The sequence below is a fragment of the Carassius carassius genome, chromosome 24 (assembly GCF_963082965.1).
Source record: "Carassius carassius chromosome 24, fCarCar2.1, whole genome shotgun sequence".
Classification (NCBI taxonomy): Eukaryota; Metazoa; Chordata; class Actinopteri; order Cypriniformes; family Cyprinidae; genus Carassius; species Carassius carassius.
Genome location: NC_081778.1, coordinates 16316297 through 16338327, shown reverse-complemented (window position 1 = coordinate 16338327; position 22031 = coordinate 16316297). Strand labels below are relative to the sequence as shown.

General features: G+C 37.5%; 1 protein-coding gene across 2 annotated transcripts in view; it reads left to right on the top strand.

Annotated features, from left to right (window-relative positions):
- LOC132102969 (phospholipid-transporting ATPase ID-like) overlaps positions 1-22031 on the top strand; it is a 42999-nt gene that overhangs the window by 6931 nt on the left and 14037 nt on the right. For both annotated transcript variants that reach the window (XM_059507729.1, XM_059507728.1), the window contains 15 exons: positions 13231-13289; positions 13400-13513; positions 13777-13875; positions 13994-14055; positions 14283-14355; positions 14981-15051; positions 15144-15223; positions 16031-16189; positions 16264-16352; positions 16527-16723; positions 18437-18645; positions 19461-19495; positions 19599-19767; positions 20001-20189; positions 21066-21181. In XM_059507729.1, the coding sequence (XP_059363712.1) occupies positions 13231-13289; positions 13400-13513; positions 13777-13875; positions 13994-14055; positions 14283-14355; positions 14981-15051; positions 15144-15223; positions 16031-16189; positions 16264-16352; positions 16527-16723; positions 18437-18645; positions 19461-19495; positions 19599-19767; positions 20001-20189; positions 21066-21181 (1721 nt within the window). The remainder of the gene's footprint in view (positions 1-13230; positions 13290-13399; positions 13514-13776; positions 13876-13993; positions 14056-14282; positions 14356-14980; positions 15052-15143; positions 15224-16030; positions 16190-16263; positions 16353-16526; positions 16724-18436; positions 18646-19460; positions 19496-19598; positions 19768-20000; positions 20190-21065; positions 21182-22031) is intronic.

Sequence of the window (22031 nt, the reverse complement as noted above, 5' to 3'; positions counted from 1 at the left end):
AAGTGGTGATCATCTCCTGCATACTTGACTACCATATCTCTGTGCATTTAACATTGAAATTATCACTGTCATTCCAGTTAGAGTTTAGATTTCAAAGGTATATGGGATATATATATATATATCATATGCTATCAGAATGGATCTAGCTGTATTTTTAAAGCAGAGCTAGGTATATGTGACTTTAGCTGAAAAATAAGCAGGGATATCTGGGTACAGGTTCATTTACATATACTACTATCATTGTAACAATATAAAGCTGGTTGAAAATCAGCAGACTTCTTCGTTTATGTTTAAAAATGTATTAGCAAACATTTTCAGTTAACTAGAAGTACTTACACTTTAATTCCCAGTTTTATGGTATACTCAGTGTTTATGATTATTTGTTTAGTACAGTTTTACTAATGCTTTCTTTGTGGTTACACACACACACACACACACACACACACATACATCTAAAATAGCCTTTATGGAACATATTTTTGCTGCACTGAATGTGTTGCAGTCAGTGGGTGTTAAGCCTGTCCTCATGTGAACCTCTGTAAATTCCTTTACTCAGAGAGAGCTCTCTACTATTTTATAGTCAGCTCTAATGTGCGAAACCCCCTGAGTATTTGATGAACATAAATACTATATAAACTGTCATATTGGTGATGGATGGATTTGGTCAGTCCAGTAAAGAAAATAATGAATAATGTAGGTTGGTGAGAGATGGTGAGTGTATTCTGGTATGGATAGATGAGTCAGTCAGATGGGCATATGATGGAACCTGGCAGAGAGTAGAAGTGATGGGGAAATGGGAGCAGACTGCAAGATGAGAGAGAGCAAAAGCAGCAAATGATGCATAGAGACTGAGATGAAGTAAATGGTCATGTGGAGGTCATGTGCTTTTTTTATCAAATGAACAAATGGTTCAAGATGCTTAGCATATGTTTTGGCATTACAGTGTAGTACACACTCTCTCACCATTTTCAGAACAGGAAAATCATCTTTAAGGAGAATGGGAAAAGAAGTAATAATTTAAAGCAGTAAATGAAGAGAATACAAACAACTCTTTAGGCAAATGCAACCATTTAAATTAATACATTAAGTGAGTATTTGGTAGGGATGCAATGATACCATTTTTTCAGAGTATCGGCCACTTCCAATCCGATCCGATATCAGCACAGTTTTTTTTTTTAAGTCAATGTAGAATTTCTATATTTCCGTGGGTTGACCTGATCATCAATCTTGTGTGTTAAACACAATCTGCTAAATATAGACAACTTAATTTTAATGATGAATGAATGAAATATATAACCATAATCTGTGACAAAAATACTATTATACACTAAGTTAGTGGATAATTCAGCAGCAAAAGTTAATCTAGAAAAATTGTGTGTGTACTATAGTTTTATAAAAACATTAATCTAAACATTTAGTGAAACAACATTATTGTCATGATTCCGCTGCTAATGAGGAGAAACGAGGAAACACAGAAGTAAACTCAAAAATACAGTCTTTAATCTTCCTATTCGGGGAAACACAGAGCAATCACACACACACACACACACACACACACACACATACACACACACACACACACACACACACACACAAACACACACACACACGTAGCACATGGACGAATACAATACCGGACCGGATTTGAGGGGCAGAACACTTTAAATACACAAGAGCAAATGAAGATAATTAATGACACAGCTGGAACTAATAGTACTAATCAGGTAACAGGAAACAGGAAGGTCCAAATAAGGGCATAAAAAATAACATGGAGCACGTTGGTTGGAGGAAAACACACGAAACAGAGTCTGATATAGTCTCAGCCTTAGACGTCATGCCCACGGAGCATTGGGTGAATGTCGGATGCATACAGAACACGAAATTCGTGATTACAACTGTGACGATGAACGATTATCAGGATCAACTAAATGCAGCATAGAATCTTTATAATACATCCGAGAGTTTAACTCATTAGTCTGTTATTTTGGTGACATTCCCATGCCCTGAACTTCGACACTTAATGAAACGAACTGTGATTGGTTGTTTGACATGTCGATCAAATGTCCTCATGGGCGGTTCTTGGCCGATGAAAGCAGCCATTGAGACTAAGTCTGACATAACTCCCCCCTCCCGGAGGGTGCGTCCTCCTGTCACACCCAACACCCAACGTAGAGGGTTAGGTGAGAGAGGAGCAGGCAGCTCAGGTAGCCATGGCAGAGCAGGCAGCTCAGGAGACTATGGTGGGTCTGACAGTTCAAGAGACCATGGCAGATCAGACAGTACAGGAGGCCATGTTGGAGTAGGGAACTCAGGAGGCCATGGCAGACCAGACAGTTCAGAAGGCCATGGCAGAGCAGCCTCAGAGGAAGTGGCCCCCGCCCTGGCCTCTATGGCTGGAGCCTTATAACTATCTCTCAACTCTGGTTAGGGGATAGAGCTGATACTGGAGCGAACTAAGGGGCTGAAGTCAACACTGGAGCGAGATCTGAATTTTTGGGATACTCCATATTTTTTAAATCAGATCCAAGCACTGAGGCTGGAGCTGACACTGGAGGGAGCTCTGGAGCAGCCGGCGGGCTTGTGGGAGCAAGAGAGGGATGGCGCTTACCACTTGGGTCCGGTATTTTGTCATGATTCCGCTGCTGCTGTGGAGGAACGAGAAGACACAGGAGTAAATTCAAACACAAAGTCTTTAATCTTCCAATTCGGTGAAATACATAAGAAATGTAGCACAGTCCCGAACAAGCCGTTCAATGTCTTTGTCCAACCCTGGCCACTATACAAGATCCCTACAGTGCTGCATTAGTTTGACTATGCCGAGATGGCCCTCAAGTGCCATGGTCAATACTCATCCTCTTGAGTTTAGCAGGGATAATGGCGCAGTGTCCACGGGCCAAGCATTGACCATTCATGTTTCACTTGGGCATATGGCTGGTTATCTGTCGCAATTTGAGCTGGCCTGCCATTCAGGACATGCTTATGGACTGCAGATAGTGTGGAATCAGCAGCAGACTCCTCTGTGAATTCATCCAAGGACACAAAAACTATCAGGGGTGAATAAACTAATTGAATAAGGTCCCTGTTCTCAGCCACCTGACAGGAGGCAATGAGCGATGACACAGAACGGGACAGCAAATCAGCCACCACATTATCACTGCCTGAGGTGTATTGTATTGTAAAGTCATACTGCTGGAGACAGTCAGTCCAATGGCATATGCGCATTGGTTTGTGACCAGACCCAGAAGTTGACATAAGTGCACTTGTCAGTTCGAAGGGTGAATTTTCAGCAATAAAGGTAGGCGTGCCAGCCCTCGCAGTCCCATACACAAGCCAGATCCTCCCTCTCTCCAGTTGAGTACTTTTGTTCAGTCAGGCTGAAGGCATACGAAGCAAAAGCCACAGGCTGTTGAATGCCATTTTAGAGTTGTTAAAGAACAGCGCCCAAGCAGTAGCTGAAGCGTCACATGTGACCAGTCAAAACTGAAGTGTGCCAAGACAGGTAAGCTTGTCAAACGTTCCATAAGTGTTTGCACAGCATCAGAACAAGCTGAAGACCAGGTCCATGGAGCATGCTTTTTGAGCAGCTCCGACACCTGATGTATAGCCTTAATATTGCAGTGCAATGGCAAAAGGCCCTCGGCCGAAGTCAACCACAAAGTCAACCGCTGGTACCACAAATAAGCATTTCTCCATGTTAAGTGTCAATTTGTGTTGACTGAGTGCAGCAAAATAGCCCTTAAGTACTGTTCGTGAATCACTGCATTCGGGGGTTGGACAATGATGCCATCAAGGTAGATGGCAGTGCCAGGGGTACCAGTCAGTATGGTGGGAATTATTTTTTGGAAACAACAAGGGCTGAGCTGAGTCCAAAAGGCAACCTTGTGTAACAAAATATGCCAATATGCGTAACGTATGCAGTAAGATTTCTGCTGTCGTCTTGGTGGAGGGAAACCTGGAGATAGCCTTAATGGGGGTTAAGTTTGGAAAAGATTGTTGAGCCATGACAATTCAATTCAAGTTTATTTGTATAGTGCTTTTAAAATACAAATCATAGCAAAGCAACTTTACAGAAAGTTTCTACAATATTTAGTAGTAGCTTATAAGTGGTGACTGTCAGTTTAAACACAAATTATGAAATGCATTATTCGAATGCTTGGCGAAAGAGATGTGTTTTTAATCTAGATTTAAACAGAGAGAGTGTGTCTGAACCCCGAACATTAACAGTAAGGCTATTCCAGAGTTTTGGAGCCAAATGCGAAAAAACTCTACCTCCTTTAGCGGACTTTGCTATCCTAGGAACTACCAAAAGTCCAGCGTTTTGTGACCTTAGGGAGCGTTATGGATTGTAGCGTGGTATAAGGCTAGTTAGGTACACAGGAGCTAAACTATTTAGGGCCTTATAGGTAAGTAATAATAATTTCTACCGGATACGAAACTTAATAGGTAGCCAGTGCAGAGACTGTAAGATTATACGGTCAGCTCTTTTATTTATGGCAGAGGGTAGCGATCTGGGATTATTGCTTTGTTGACGGACCTTAAATCCACAGAAACTCTCAGTCTGCCAGATATTTTCTTAGCGACTGTCAAATTAGACACCCATGGGGAGGAGTCAACATGTTCAATAGCCACGTTATCACTGTCGATCCAAAAGCGGGCGTGCTAGTGCGTGCCAGGGCCAGTCGCATTTCCACTGTCACTTCCGGTGCTTGATCATGCCTCACCGGTGCTTCCTCGGGGCCAAATGCCTGGGTTTTTTGGCCCGACGAATACTTTGGGCCAAAGCGAGGAGTGGTAATGAACATAGGAGGAGGTTCTCTGCATCTGGAGAGCATCAGTGCCACGAATCATTTAAGAAAGCTACCAGCTTTAACACCAGCATTAAAAACCTTTTAAAATAAGTTGAGCTCAAAACTCATCTGTCATTAATCTCGTCTCGAGAGTTTAGCTCCACGTAGCTTATTTCATAAAAATATAATAATGGTTTTTGTTCTGGAGATTTTATAAAAATATAGAAATGATCATTCTTTCTAAATTTGATGTATGTAGGCTATTGTGACTACAGATAAACTGAAAAAGACTCGACTGAATAGCACACTATGTTCATAACGCTTTATTTCTGTGTGACTAATTTCCAATCCTGATATAATAATTCATTATGATCAATGTATCACTTATTATAGTAAAACATCCATGCTTTGGGATTTAAATATTTAACAAAGCATGCAAACAAATTGCCGCTTTTTTAATGTTCGGTTTGTGATTGCACTACTGCCCCATGAACTTGTGTGCATTCTTGTAAGTCCCCACTACTTACACTTGATTCATGTTCAGTATTTAATTAGTGGCACACTGTTCAGCAGACTCAATTTGAGAGGCTAGAACTACAACTTTCTCTAAAGTGGGATCATCATCTTCCAATAACAACCGCTCCCGAACAAATGTACTGTTCTCGTGGTAGTTTAGCAGCTCTCTCCTTTACCAGTAAGGGTTCCCTATGAGCGTGCTACTCTCTTTCTGAATTCGGAGTTCTCCTCTCTCGTGAGAGTTGAGTTCTCTGTTTTTCCCAGAGCACCTGGCATCCAACAGCATAAGGTAAACTAGGCCTTTCCTTTTCCTATCTGATGCGCTGAGTTTTTGGCTATAGTTTGCAGAATGCTTACCATTCCGATTCTCTATTGTTGAGAGTTTGTATTGTGCTCCCTCAGCTAGGTAGGCTACTGCTGGCTGTTCCAGTATGGAACATGCTGCAGATTGAGCCCCCTTTCTTCTGAGAGTTGGGTTGTGCTCCCTCAGCTAAGTAAATTATTGCTAGCTGTTCCAGTTTGGAACATGCGGTAGGTCAAGCTCCCCGTCGTTTAGAGAGCTGGGTGTTTGCTATAGTCCCTCCGATAGTGACATCAGGGGCTGTCGCCAGCCAACCTGTTGGTGTTTTGTCATTGTATGCTGATACTGATACTATTGGATCAATGCATTCCTAGTATTTGGCCTCTGTTAATGGAGTCATGTATTTGGGTGGTGTTCTCTCTGTTCCTCTGCTGTGTGTGCAAAAGGTTGAAGTACAGTAGCAATTAGCTCACCCACTTAGAGGCTAATTTGAGCCTGCGGATTGTCTCTTTTAGACATTAAATGAGACAAATGCTTTGAAATAGTGGAGACAACAGGACCTTCATTGGTGCTTCAGTGCTACTTTGTCACTATGATTAAATGTGTGTTGTTTTTGAGACTGAAAGATTGCCTTTGATAGCAATTGATAGTATTCTTTTATATCACCAGGCAAAGCTGGTGAGAACAAACTTGAGAACAATCTATATTAATTTAATATAATATTATTATACTAAGTTATTTGAACTTTTATTTCAGTCACATCGAAGTTTATTCAAATTTTTATTCTTCACACTTTATAACGTGTGCCAGTTTCTTTATACTTATTGTATTCCTGTTAGATTCATATGATTTTAAAAGACCATTTATGTAATTTTTCAAGAAAAATATAAACTAAAAATGTGGTATAACCAGAAATTAATGTGAGTGTCTTATTTTAATCATATTTATAAAAAAAAAGAAAAGGTAAAAAGAGCTTAACGTTTTTAAATACATTTTTCAAGTTATTTTTTTACAAATATCTTAAATTATTAATTATTATATACTGTTATGTTTTGAGGGTTGTATCACATAACATTTTACAACCTTCCTTCTAAAAAGAATTATCAGTCTAATATTTTAAACAACTTAAATACCTTGACACAAGTCATGAGGCTCTGCAGCAATCCCTTCTATGATATCATCTTTATATATATCTGCATATTTTTGTATGAAATCAGCTTTGCCATCACCAGAATAAAACAGGAATGGATATATATTAAAATAGAAAACAGCTCTTTAAAATTGTAATAATATTTCACAGTATTTGAGATTTTACATCAAATACATGCAGCTTTGGTGAACTTAAAAGAATCAGGCCTATGCCACTTTGATTTTAATAAAAGTCACAACTCCGCTTCGCATTCAAAATAGTCCATCAATGCACCACTAACTTATGCAAGACATGTATTGCATCACTGCACATCCATAACTGCTGGTCTGTTTGAAATTGCAGAGATTTGTGAGCTAGTGTTGCGGATGTCCTCGGCAGTAGTGCTGAATCACAACAACAACCACTCCTCCTCTGTCAACGAGACTGTTTTTGAGAAATGTTCTACAAGCAGTGTCTCACTGCGGCTCTCCCTTGTCCTTGGCTGTATTAGTAAGGGCGCTATGTTAAAAATGCTTAATGGCACAGTTTGCTGAGGTGCTCTCCGGATGGAACCAGACCCACCAACGGCCAAAGCCATTATGTCATCAGCAGCTTATAGGCAGGAAATGCACTCTCAGAATGGCAGAGGCAGTGTGATTTTCCATCAGGACTGATAAAGAGAGTACAACAGATAACCACAAGCAGGGGAAAAGAAAGTTGTGACCTTGAGGATGAGAGGAGAAAATTAAAGCATAGAGAATGAGTACAGAATTAGGGAGCGATGGGACAGGAAGGAGATGGGGTAAGGATGGCTGAAAGCAGAGATACAGATTTAGGGAAGATGAAGTGAGTTGAATTTAAGGTCCCATTCTTCGTGATCCCTTGTTTTAAACTTTAGTTAGTGTGTAATGTTGTTGTTAGAGTATAAATAATATCTGTAAACACTCGTCGAAATGCTGTTATTTTCATCTCGGAGTCCAATCACCTTTGTTTGGCCTTCTCAGGGACGCTGTACTTAGAGATCAATGGTTACAATTTATGTATAACTCGGTTCCCGAAATTTATATTTAATTGTGTGAAAAATACTGTTTTTTTACACACGAAACATGAACACAAGTTATATTGCACACTGTAAACACAATCAAAGCTTCAAAAAAGCACGAAAAACGAGACCTGTAAGACTGAGTCCTTCTTCATTAGAGCACGGTCACCAATCGTTCCTCCTACAGTTTTTATCTGATCAACTTAAAATTTGGTGAGTGTAATCAGAAGGCATTTGCCATGCTAAATTGCGAAGATTTTGAGTTTTTGTTGGAGGGCTTGTCCCTGGTTGCCTGACAAATGTTTTGCCATGAAATAGGAAATTGCTGTAACTCAGGCAAACAATATCCAATCTGCCCCAAACCTCACGTTTGATAGGAGTTCTGTCCTGAACACATGTCCATGCCCATATTCAGTTATAGTCACAGCGCTACTTGCTGGCAACAGGAAGGGACATGTTTAATTTGCTAAAGCATGCTATTAATACAATGAAACAGGAAGTTGCTGTAACTCGGGCATGCAATGTCCATTCTGACGTAAACTCAAGATGTTCAGTAAGTCCTGGCCTGAACACATCTACATGCCAATATTCAGTTATAGTCATAGCGCCACCTACTGTCAACAGGAAGTGACAGTACTATTAACTGGAAGTGATGCACTATTAGCAACACACTAAAATAAGCCAATAAATGCTAAACATGCTAGAAACATGCTAAAACGTACTAAGTGTTAAAGCATGCTATTAATGCCTTGAAAGAGGAAGTTGTTGTACTGTAACTCATGCGTACATTGTCTAATCTCCCCCAAACTTCACATATTTTATAAGAGTCCTGGCCTGAAGACATCTAAAGGCTAATATTCAGTTTTAATCATAGCACCACCTGTAGGCAACAGGATATTTTATGTTTTACACTAACTCAAACATACCATGTTTGATCTGCACCAAACTTCACGTGTTTGATAAAAGTCCTGGTCTGAAGACATCTACATGCCAATATTCAGTTATTGTCATAGCACCACCAGCTGGTAGCAGGAAGTATGATACATATAAATTACTTTGACATATTCCTCCAATATTTACCACTTTAAAAGCAAGTTCCCCAACGTTCACTGATTTCCGAAGCCTACTGGGTGGAGGTGGCTCTGGGTGCGAGCGCCCCTTTCAACGCTGCTTGCAGCTTTAATTATTTATGTTTGATACTTTGATACTATGATTTTTAGGATCATGATCTTGAAATAGCAGTTTTATTTGAGTACACAAGAAATAGTGCAACCTGTGTCAACAATGACAATTAGGAGGTAAAGTTGCTTCAGTCAACTAAGAGTGAGAGAGTTTTCTGAACACTAACACTTCAATGACTGATCCTTCAGCTCATATAAAATATGGAAAACTAGCATACAAAACCACTTGAGATTAGGTTAAAGTATCAGATGCATAAAGAAATATTCCAAACATTGTATCGTGTTTCACTGAAAATTCTTTTGAATTTAGATACATACAGGCAGGGCCGTCGCAAGTGGGGTGAAAGGTGGTGACGATTATAGGGGCCCACGGATGAGTGAGGGGCCCCGGCGATCGTAACCCTCTGGCTGAGGCTAGCCTAAAAAGACGATCAGGACAGTTGACAGGCCACTGCTGTGTGTCGTCACGAAAGATTATCATTTTCATGTGTTTTTAAACCTGGCCACTTTCCAATTTAAACATTAAAAAGAGTTTAAATCATTCAAACCCAAGACGCAGAAAAGCTCAACTCGTGCACTGTGTTCGGTGCGCACGTGGAGAGAGAGCCGCATCTCACAGACAGCAACACTGAACCCAGCTCTCCTTTGCGAAGCTCTCCTCGAACTTCCTCCTGCACCTGAACGAAAAAATACAAATTGCAGTTTAAACAAACAGAAAACGATGTGAAAAAGCCCAATTCAGCACCCGCGGTGTTCTGGTGTTTAGGGCTCACTCAGAGAAAGGCGTTTCAAAACACTTTTTGCTCTTGTACCAACAAAAACATACACAATATGTCAAAATACCCGTCTTGGAAAGTATGTTCGAAAAAACTGTCGGTTATGTGAAATTTATGTCGGTTATGTGAAAGTAAACAGTTGAGAAAAAAATCGGATGTGTATTATATTGGATGCGTTCTTTTAAAGTGACCGCGCCTAATATAGCTACTAGCTGCTGTAATGTTAATCCAAGAAAAAGAAAAAAAAGAAAAGAAAATCACTCACTGCTCGACTGAATTACTTCGTAGATTTAACAAGAATGAGTGCACAGTCAAACCAAAAATTATTCAGACACCATATATTATTAAAAAAAAAAAGTTTTCATAGTAGGTGCAGGAAATTATAATTAATTTAGGTGAGTATAGCAAAATAAAGCGAGCTGTGACATATTATACCCAAAAATTCTTTGTACAGTGGACTACTAGTGAAATTGATTAAAATAAAAATGGGACTAAAAGTTATCCAGACATTTTGACCTCACCATGTTTTGCTTGCGTGTTTTTTTTTTCTGAATTGCTAATGCAACCTTTTCACACCACATACTGAACAAAATTAAGCATTGCTTGGTAATTGTTCAATAAAGTATTGATAGTTGTGTAAATATTGTTATACTAACAGTTGTCTGAAGTTTTGGTTGATTGTAATCCATTGCATATGTTTCTGTCAAAGTAATCTGACATTATTAAGATGAATTTGTTCTGACAGTTTAACTCTGAGTTCTTGTCATATTTTATTACCATTTTATAAACTAGAGCAAATAAACTGTGATAATGTAAGAAATGTTGAAGGTGTCTGAATACATTAATTACATTTATACAGTGAAGACTATGCAGTGCTATTTTATATTTAATTATTTGTTTTCTGTACCTGGACACCTACAAACATGAAACAACTTAAACATTGTGCAATTAGCACAAATAAATAAATAGAATGAACATATAAATTAAACTATTTCAAACAGGGCCCACTGGTACAACCTTCACCGGGGACCCGCAAACCCCCAGCTACGGCCCTGCATACAGGTATCATGTATTATCATTGGAACACAATGTTCTTTATTTGTGAGCAACATTCACAAGGATTGCATAACTCGGAAATAATATGTTCACAAGCAAAAGATCAAACTTAAACTGATATAAACTTACAGTATGACTCATTTCTAAGCTACCGATGGAGATGCAAAATGTTACAAACGCTGAGAATAAAAGTGTTGAGGTCCATTCTTACCAAGATTACTAACTAAAAAGATAACTGTTTCAATGGCTATATTAGATCCACACTAACGCACAATAATGTTCTATTAATTTATTTATTTATTTATTTATTTATTTCAGTCTGCAGCTTTAAATTATCTGGCTTTATACATTTGGTGAATTCTGATTGCTTGTCAATGATTTTATATTTCAACAGCTGGAAAGATTATTTAAACTTGACTTTAACTTTATTAATCCCCAGAGGGAAATTTAGATTCCACTGAAACTGTTCCTCTGTCATTATCATTATTGTTGTAGTATGACTTTCCTATTCTCATAGAATTACAATGATTATTGATACATGGTGCATTATTGACCTATATGACTCAAGGAATGGTACCTAAGAATAGTTAACCCCCCAAAAAATCTGTCATCATTTATTCACCGTGTCATTCCAAATCTGCATGATTTGCTTTTCTCCGTGGAACACAAAAAAAAAGATTTTGAACAACATTGAGATCCAAACAACATTGGACTCCAGTGACTTTCTTTGTTTGGACAAAAAAAAACTGACATTTTTCAAAATAACTACTTTTGTGTTCTGCAGAAGAAAGTCATACATGTTTGAAATGACATGATGGTGAGAAAATGATGACAGAATTTTCTATCACTTTAAGAATACATATTAGTAGCCTGGCCTACTTAGCCTCATACAGTTTAGAATAAAAAAGGTGTACTTTTAAGGGTACTGCCCCAGTGGCATTTTTGCTGATGTGATTTGTTTTTTGTTTTTTGGTAGCTTAAAGTGCTTGCTTTAGTGTGTTGCTGTGTGTTGGCTATGTGGGCAGTGCATATAAATCAGCCATTATAGCGGCGAAATATGAGAGAGCCAAGCTGTCTTAAAACAGGAAACCACAGGCAGAGAGAGTCTCGATGACTGAGCAGAGGACCAGAGCAGGTGCGAAGGTCTCAGTGCAGAAGGAAACAGACTGGCTGTATCTATTCGCATGCATGGGTTTGACCTTTTGATGCATGTGTAAATGGTGCAGATGCAGTTCTCGGCCATTTATCAGACCTCTTTTTTCTCGCTTCTGAGCATTGAATAACGAGGTTAGTTTTTTTCTTATTTTAGTAGAAGATTCTCATCAATTTTACAGCAGCACAGAGTGAAATCAGACCAACCAAATGCTTTAACTTACTGTGAAAGGTTATGTTGAGGGTGAGGAAGAGATGAGAGATAAGAGTGAGTTTCAGTTGCTTTTTCATTCAGAGAAAAGATCTGATTGAGATATTTTGCTCAACACTTCCTTGGTCCATCAGCTAAACAGTACTAGCCAACAAAACCTAGTAGAGTGTTTGGAAATTCATGCAGGTCTAGATCTTTTCAGCAAGGTAGAACAGAGAAATGTGTCTCCATCACACAGATGCAGCGAGTTAGCCATGGATAATATGATATAATGATACACACACACACTCACATACAGACAGGCTGTCAAATTAAATGGCCATTACCCTGCACAAAAAAACTGTGCAGCTGTGCGCACAGGATATGACAGATACATAGCAAAGTGAATCCAACAGAGCCATCTTATGCAATTTCTGTCAAAAGACGAGATACCCAAAAGAAAGAGCTTTTCTCAGATACAAGCTGGTGTGTTTATTTACTACTTTGTGTGTTTTTGTGTCTTATGTGTCAGTCTGGCTGGAAACACTGCGGTGTTAAGAGCTTTGTGTGAGCTTGAAACTATAAGTCTCGTTTTCAACAGAAGTGAAAACAGCAGGTTTATGACTGTATGCTAACCACAGTCTATTCTGTAACAGTCCCGTTTTCAGCCTCATAATGCAGGAATTAATCTGTCACACTACAATTAGCCATCACTTCCTTCTTCTTTGTTGTGTTGCACTTGACTTCGCAACTACAGCTCTCATTACATCTCATTTGATTAAAGTTGGTGTTCAGCACTGACATGTCCCTCTGATTGTATAGTTTGTTTCATGGGGAACTGAAAGCTACGGTATTCCCCTGTTACTGCATGATATATGCAGGTGGTGTGTGATTTGTGCGCTCAGCTAATTCAACTTTTCTCTCAGCAAACATAAAGCATGTATTGCATGTGTTTCTTGTGCATGGCTTCCTGTTTATTTTTTTCTCTAGGGTTATCATACATTGCAGTGACTAATAACAGCACAGCAGAGCAGTGTGTTTATTGTAAGCCAGTGAGCAAGTCTTCTGACTTAACATACAAGAGTTTGTTTTCTTCACAGAGGAGGAAAGGAGACTCCGGGCCAACGATAGAGAATACAATGAGAAGTTCCAGTATGCTGTAAGTCACACATATAACCTCATACATCATAAATGTACTTATAAATTAAGTGTACAGTTTTCTTCTACCTCTCCTTCACCTCTCCCCATCATCTCTTTCACTGTTCACAGAGCAACTGCATCATGACCTCAAAGTACAACATCATTACCTTCCTTCCAGTCAACTTGTTTGAGCAGTTCCAGGAAGTTGCCAATACCTACTTCCTGTTTCTTCTCATACTGCAGGTATATACTTCGAATGAATTCTTACTTCAAATGATAATTACAAGTGTAGAGAAAAAAGCAAGTTAGTTTGTAAACGTCAAATCATGGCTGTGACCATGCTGATATTCATCCTGGCCTAAAGGTTGCAGTTAGTGAGAACATCCATGCCACAATCATTTTGACAGATTGTTTGAATATGTTCACATTAATTACTAGTTGGTGCATTAGTATATTATACAAATGGCTTTAAAATGTGTGAAAAAGTGTGTATGTTCTTGTTTCAGTTGATTCCACAGATTTCCTCATTATCCTGGTTCACTACCATTGTGCCTTTAGTGCTGGTGCTGAGCATCACTGCAGTCAAAGATGCCACCGATGACTATGTGAGTAGTGACTATGTGACCCAGAAATATAGTTATACTTATAACAGTGACCTATCACACCACAACTACCACACAAAAAAACAGACACATATCACACACATCTCTGTTCATCTCACAGTTTCGTCACAAGAGTGACAACCAGGTGAATAACCGTCAGTCTCAGGTCCTCATCGGTGGCATGTGAGTCTCATATTAATATGCACACTTCCTTTTACATGATGTTTCCAAGAAAACATCTGCTGTTTACAAGAAATATAAATGTGTACGAGCTGTTACTTGCAAGATAGTGAATGTTCATGACATAAAAGCATATATATATATATATGATTTTATGTTATGAACATTCTTTTTCCAACAATCACAAAGCATTAATAAGTATCCTATACTCTTTTTTTTCACTTTCTCAGTCTTCAGAAAGAGAAATGGATGAATGTCAGAGTGGGTGACATCATCAAACTGGAGAACAATCAGTTTGTGGCAGTGAGTTTTCCTCTGTAGTCCTTCATGACATTAATGAATTAATTAAACGTGGTTTAATAAAATAAAGAGACACTTTACTAGCTCAGCAGTCACAGACATTACTTGCAATAATTCACGGTCATGTACGCACCAATCTCTGATGCATTTGCTCTCGAATACTGCACTGGGACATTGATTCAGTAGCCAAGGTCTAATTCGCTGATTATGACTCTCGAGGATAAATAGCAGCTAGTCTCTCGTCTGTATACCAGTGTTATTTTAATAATATTTAGATGATATTATAGTTGTTCTTAATATTTTGAATAGTTTTTCTTTTTGTACATTCATATTTCAATTTAATTATAGTTACATTTTTAGTAATTTTGCTGTGCTTTTATCATTTTTATTAGCTTTTGTCTTTTAAAATATTACTATTTAAATTAATTTATTATTTTAGATTTTTTTTTCTTTTTTCAGTTTTAGTGCTTCAACTCAAACTAAACAAAAATCAGTTGTTCGCCCTTAATATATATATATATATATATATATATATATATATATATTGTTTTATTTTAGCTTTATTTTCAAATGTGTTAATAGTTTTAGTTAATAATAACACTGCTGTATACTGTATAAATTTTTACAGGCTGACCTGCTCCTGTTGTCCAGCAGTGAACCACATAGCCTCTGTTACATTGAAACTGCAGAACTGGATGGGTATGCCTGTGTTTATTTCCTGAATTTGCTGTTTAACATGATTTAATGTTTCCAGAGCAGCTCCACACAATGTTGTTATTTTTCTGCCACAGCGAAACGAACATGAAGGTGCGTCAGTCTCTGTCTGTCACCTCAGAGCTGGGAGATCCTAATAACCTGGCCCAGTTTGATGGTATGTGATTTTGAATGCGCTCCAGTTTTGAGCGCAGATGTGAAAGTTAGCATAAAGTGGAAATGAGAAAGTGAATTAGTAAGAAAGGAGACAGCTGACCAAACTTGTGAACTGATAATTGAGAAAATATGTTTCAGAAGTTTAGCTTTTTTTCTTTATTTGGAGCAAAAATAGAAAGGCAGTAAAAGGAATTGCTTATTTTCAGTCAGGGCATTCACTAAAGGAATTATGCAAATAGGTTACAGCACACACACAAACAAAAAAAAGCAGTGCTAAATACAATAAAATTTGTAGTCAAATAAATACAAAATATGTATAATTTATAAAATAAAATGTATAGATGAATAAATGAAATGTATAATTAAATTAAATTATAAATAACATTTTTGACATTTCTTAAAAAAACTAGTGGACTAGTGAATAGATGCATTAAAATAAAAAAGTTCAACAAATGATTGACCCTACTTTGAGTTTAGAGAGAGAGAGAGAGAGAGGGAGAGAGAGAGAACCAAAGATACAGTCAAAGTGTGCGTAATCTAATGTATGTGGTGGACAGTTTCTCAGCAACAATTCTTTAACACCCAACACAATATACTGCCACACACACACCATCAAACTTGTGTCAGCACAGACCACCCACACTTCCTGTTTTTAAAGAACAACAAACAATTCCAAAGCACACAAGCTGTACAGAGACCCAGGATGCTGAACAGTTGGTCATAACACCTATTATATAAAATGGTACTGTTTCAATGTTTCGAATGTGTGACCTTCTTTTTCCTCCTGTATCTCTGTGTGTATGTGCAGGAGAAGTGGTGTGTGAGCCTCCCAACAACAAGCTTGACCGTTTCTGTGGGACTCTGTATTGGAAAGACTGTAAATACCCCCTCAGCAACCAGAACATGCTGCTTCGCGGCTGTGTACTGCGCAACACAGAGAGCTGCTATGGCCTTGTTATTTTCGCAGGTTGGTGTGTGTGTGTGTGTGTGTGTGATTTTTTTTTTCAGTTAACCTGTCTTAATTATGATTTTGCACCTCAGGTCCTGACACCAAACTGATGCAGAACAGCGGACGGACCAAGTTCAAGCGGACCAGTATAGACAGACTGATGAATACACTGGTGCTGTGGGTGAGAATCAGTTTACAAACACACACTCATTTACAAACCCCTGCTGAAGTTCTGAAGATTTGGGTACTGAAATAGATAAACAGCATAAACTCTGCCAAGTAATGTCTGACTGTAAATAAATAAGCATACAGTTCAAGGTCTGAAATGAGTAATTAGTAATTTTCCCCTCCTCAGATTTTTGGGTTCCTGGTGTGTATGGGAGTGATCTTGGCCATAGGAAATGCAGTTTGGGAGAAAGAAGTGGGTGCTCTGTTCCAGAGCTTCCTTCCCTGGGACCCACCAGTGGACAACTTTTTGTTCTCGGCCTTCCTGTCTTTCTGGTCATATGTCATCATCCTCAACACAGTCGTGCCCATCTCCCTCTATGTCAGGTGAGAGAGAGCAAGATGAGGAGATATAAATGTTTTAACGCAGGAAGAACGATTAATTATCCCATGAAAACTGTTCAAATGACACCATGAATACGATATAATAAAAAATATAGAAAGTGTTCTGAAACTCTAAACATAAAAAAAACTAATAATAATCGTGTTTTGAACATAAATGTACAATTTATATAAGCTGTATTATTTCTTATTTATTTTATATGAAGAATGTTAACTATGTTATCCAATTTAGGATATTTTTGCAGTTTTTTTATTTATGTATTTTTTTTATTTCTAGGGATAAACATCACTAAGTATTAAATTTATAGTCATTCCAAAAAATATTTTTTCTACAATTATTAGTTTATTATAGTTTAACTGTTTACCTTAAAATTATGCGTTTGTTCTATTAGGGTTTTTATCAACAACTTAAACTAGAGAGATATTTATATTCATATTTTGTTAACTGAAATAAAGAAAAAACATATTAATATTAGATGTGAATCTGAAATTTGAAATGTTGCCTTATCGGTTAAATGAAATAAAGTTGAAGCATTAAAATTCCTAACTGGAAAAAATTCGGATCTAAAACCAAACTAAGATAAATAGATGGAGTAAATTAAATCTGAATAATTACAAATAATAATACAAAAAACTAAATTGCACAAAATTAAACCAATTAAATAAGCCATATATAAAAAAGCACATAAAATAAAAGCTAACTCAAAAAAATTAATAAAACCTATATAATAGAATATAAATAATAGTAAAATAACAAACATTGTATGATTTCAGTTGCTGGATACTGTTTTTATTCGCTGAATACTAAAAGGGTTTGTGACTGGCCAAAATCTGAATTTTAAGGGAGGGATACAAACATTTGATATGTTTAGGACTATCTACTTTTGATGTTAGGTTTTGTTTTTGTTAAATAATAGTTTATCTATTGCTCCATTTCTTTTTAAAAAGTCTTGAGACACCTATTAAAAATTCCAGTTAAAATCTACTTCTCTTCTTTGATTTGTGTGTGTGTGTGTGTATGTGTGTGTGTGTGTGTGTGTGTGTGTGTGTGTGTTTTTGAAGTGCTAGCTTAAGTTGGTTTTATGCTTGATATTGTGCTGTGTATTTTATTTTGATTTATTTTGTTGTTTTCATGTTTCTTCAGACTTTTCCTAACAGGTAAGAGTTAGACCCCATAAACTCCCCTTTTTTCTCTCTCTGACATAACAACAGCCTCCTGTATATCATAGTTCATATAACACCACTAAAATCCTGACCGAACCTTTCTGAACCAGCTCTCTGAATGAGCTCTAACTCTGCCGTGTGCTCCAGTGAATGTAACCCACCTCTGACTGGTACAGACTTGTACAGGAAGACCTGTAGCATGGCACTGAGCAGCACCATGGCACAGCACACACATACCCAAAATCCCATTTTAATGACAGTTTTAAATGACAGATTTGTAAAGTCTATATAAATGAATAGTATTGTATGGTCTGGTAGACTTTTATGCCATTGTCTGTTTCAGCTGCATACTAAATAACCTATGTCTTTAGAAAAAGAAAACTGTATTGTGTGTTTTTCGTGTCTGTTTTGTTGTGTTTGCCTTATGGTCAGAGGTCTGTAGTCAATTTAAGTGTTTCTACTAAAAAAGTAGGTCATATTTGCATTTTGATAACCCTCCGTCTGTTTCTCTTTCCATCTGTCTGAATCTCTTAGTGTAGAGGTGATTCGTCTGGGTCACAGTTATTTCATTAATTGGGACCGGCGAATGTTCTGTAGCCGTAGTAACACAGCAGCGGAGGCCCGGACCACCACACTGAATGAAGAGCTGGGACAGGTGGAGTACATCTTCAGTGACAAGACAGGAACACTCACCCAGAACATCATGACCTTCAACAAGTGCTCCATCAACGGTCGCACATATGGTGAGAAACCGCACATGGCAGTTATAGTCAAGGTATAATGTGCAAGCAGCTGGCCATTATCATATATAAATGAATCTTGTATCATTTTGATGTGCTTTATATTGTAAATTAATATTGTAATAATGACCAGCTGACTGTATTTAACCTTGCTTATTACACAGCTGCTTACCAATTAAAGGGATGGTTTACTGTGTTTTTCTAGGCATGATTGTCTTTATGGGGTGCAGTCTAACATGTGTTCATGGCTAGTTTAAAAAAAAAAAGCATTCTTTTTCAAATAATTTATACACCTTAGAAGAGATGATGCCAATCCCTCAGAGGACCTCAGATGATTCTTACCCTGAAACAACACACAGAACTAACAAATATTGCTACGAGTGTGATTAAATCATATAATAATTACTGTTAATAGTGTTCATCATCTGGTTTACTACGTCATGTCTTCATTTTTCTGAAAATTCCTGTCATATGCACATAAACTGACAGTCACCACTGATAAGCTACTACTAAATATTGTAAAAACTTAAATATCTGTAAAGTTGCTTTGTAATGATTTGTATCGTAAAAAGTGTAATACATATAAACTTTAACTGGATTGAACAATGCAGTCTATATAAATATACAATTGATAGAAAAACTATCAATAAATGATAATTAATGAAATAATAAAACAATTTTTTTTTATAAAACTATGCAAATGTTTTAGCAGAGTTGCAGATTTACTACAAACAGCATCGACACCATACACTGAGAAATATGTTGTAATGTATTAGGCTTGTTACAGATCTTGTTTCGGTCTGTCTCTCGTTTCACAGGTGAGGTGATGGACATTCTGGGAGCTCAGCAGAAGGTCAGTGCATCCATGATTCATTTGTGGAATTAAAGAAGTTGTTCTCATTTTCATTTGTTATTACTGTTGCTCAGAAAGAGTTTATTTAATCTGTTGTTCTCAGAGGGTCCAGCCCCTGGACTTCAGTGCTTGGAACCCTTTAGCAGACCGGGACTTCTGTTTCTACGACCAGTCTCTGCTCGAGGCGGTGATGGTGGGAGAACCAGCAGTGCATGAATTCTTCCGGGTCTTGTCTCTCTGCCACACGGTCATGAGCGAGGAGAAGAGGGAGGGTAAGGATCTGGAACAAACAGTCTTTGAGGTTTCTCGATTATCTGCCTTACTCAGAGAGCTGTTTCATCCAGTGGAAGAGTTTAGATAAAGTTGACTTGAGGAAGCTGTTGACTTTAATATTGTTAGAAGGAAATGATATAGTAATTCTGGATTATAATATGATTATTTTATCTCATTATCTGTCCTTTTTCATGTTGTCCTCCTTATTTCCTCTGTCTTTCACTTTCTGAAGGAGTGCTGGTGTATAAGGCTCAGTCTCCAGATGAGGGGGCGTTAGTAACAGCTGCACGTAACTTTGGCTTTGTGTTTCGCTCTCGCACACCCAGCACAGTCACCACACAAGAGCTCGGCAAAGCGGTCACATACACACTCCTCGCCATCCTGGACTTCAATAACATCCGCAAAAGAATGTCTGTCATAGGTAATACAAGCACACACTCACATTCCTGCAACTGACATAACAAAAAAAAACATTTGAGTGTATTTATAAAAAGCACAATATGCAATATGTCACAAAAGTTAGAAGGCCTCCACATTATATAATATTTGTTTTTTTAAAGTAAAGTTTTGTCAGATTGATTCACTTTTGAGGCCAAACTATAGCTAACTGCAAACAAACACATTTTTTTGTGCAGTGAACTGTGGTAAACTCCAGAGTGTACAGTTTTTAAACATTATTTTGGCTGTAATGCCAGATGGTTTAGCACTGTGCGATAGAGAAAGAGCGGGTAAAATTCCCTTAAGACTGAGAAATCTGGATACAGCATAAATATAGCCCTGCCAAGCATCATAAATAAGTGGAACATTAGCGCTAAATTCAATACAGAAAGTGTTGTGTGTGTCATATACACTTTCATAATGCTGAATTATGACCCTTAAGTTCGGGTAAGTGGTGTTAACATTGCAGCAGCCATTTCATTTTTGTTTACACATTGTCATTTATGTCCATTTAGTTTGTGTTTACAAAGAGAAGTGAGAGAGAGTTATTGAGTGCACTGCAGAATTTTCTCTTAATCAGTTTTGTTAATAATTTTTCCCCTTAACATTATTCAAAATATCTTAAAGCTAAGATAATTTGTTTTATGATTTATATTTATGATTGAAACAAAGGCATAATTTAAGATATATTATCTGAAAAATAGTCCTATAATGTTAGGACTGTGAGATAATGGGAGCTTCTCCCATCACTGCAGGGGCACAAGCACAATCTGTAATTGTGTGTGTGTGTGTGTGTGTGTGTGTGTGTGTGTGTGTGTGTGTGTGTGTGTGTGTGTGTGTGTGTGTGTGTGTGTTTTAGTGAGGAATCCAGAGGGCCGTATCCGTCTGTACTGTAAGGGCGCTGACACTGTGCTTTTTGAGAGGCTTCACTCTTGCAGCCATGAGCTAATGAATATCACTTCAGACCATCTCAACGTGAGTGTTTGCTTTTTCAGATTTGTTTATTTTGTGTTTTCTGTTGTTTGTATGAAGTTCTAAAGTTCTAGAACCCACAGTCTGCTGCTGTTTATAAGACAAACAACAGAGCCCTCTTGTGGATGTTAAATTAAAGCCTGTTAGTTGTACTTTTACCTAATAACTGAACATTATATGGGACTTCTGTTGGGATATAGTTATTTGTAGCAGTTAAAAAAAAAAATTTAATTATAAAATATATAAAAGTAAATAAAATGGGTTGTAAGTTGCAGGGTTGCAAAGGTAGCCTAATTTAAGAGATCATTTTGTAAGGGAGAAGATATAACTACGAAGGGAAAAGGTTTGAGACCAAAACGTTTGTAGTATGAAGAAAAATATTTATTTGATAATTTTTCAAATAACAGGTTTGAATGTGTAATGAAGAAGCGCTGCATGGGGTATGAAATCTCGGTGCTCTTTGGTTGTATGGGATTGTATATATTTAAAAACTTGAACTCCAAGGCACTCGAATTGTATAGTGAAAAGTTAAAAAGCCTTTATTGCATCACTGGCTTTATACATTAAAACTCTTTTGGTGATTGTTTTGATTGTTTATGTTTCTATATGTTTCTTGAGAACCAAATTAGGATATTGGAGTGATTTCTGAAGATTCATGTGACAGTGAAGACTGGAGTAATGGCTGCTGAAAATTCATTCAGCTTTATGTCACAGGAATAAATTATGTTTTAAAATATCAAAACAGAATGCAGTTATTTTAAACTGTAATAATATTTCACAATATTACTGTTTTTACTGTTGCAGCCTTGTGTAACCATCATAGACTAGCAGCTTTTCATGTTTTTGTTTGATA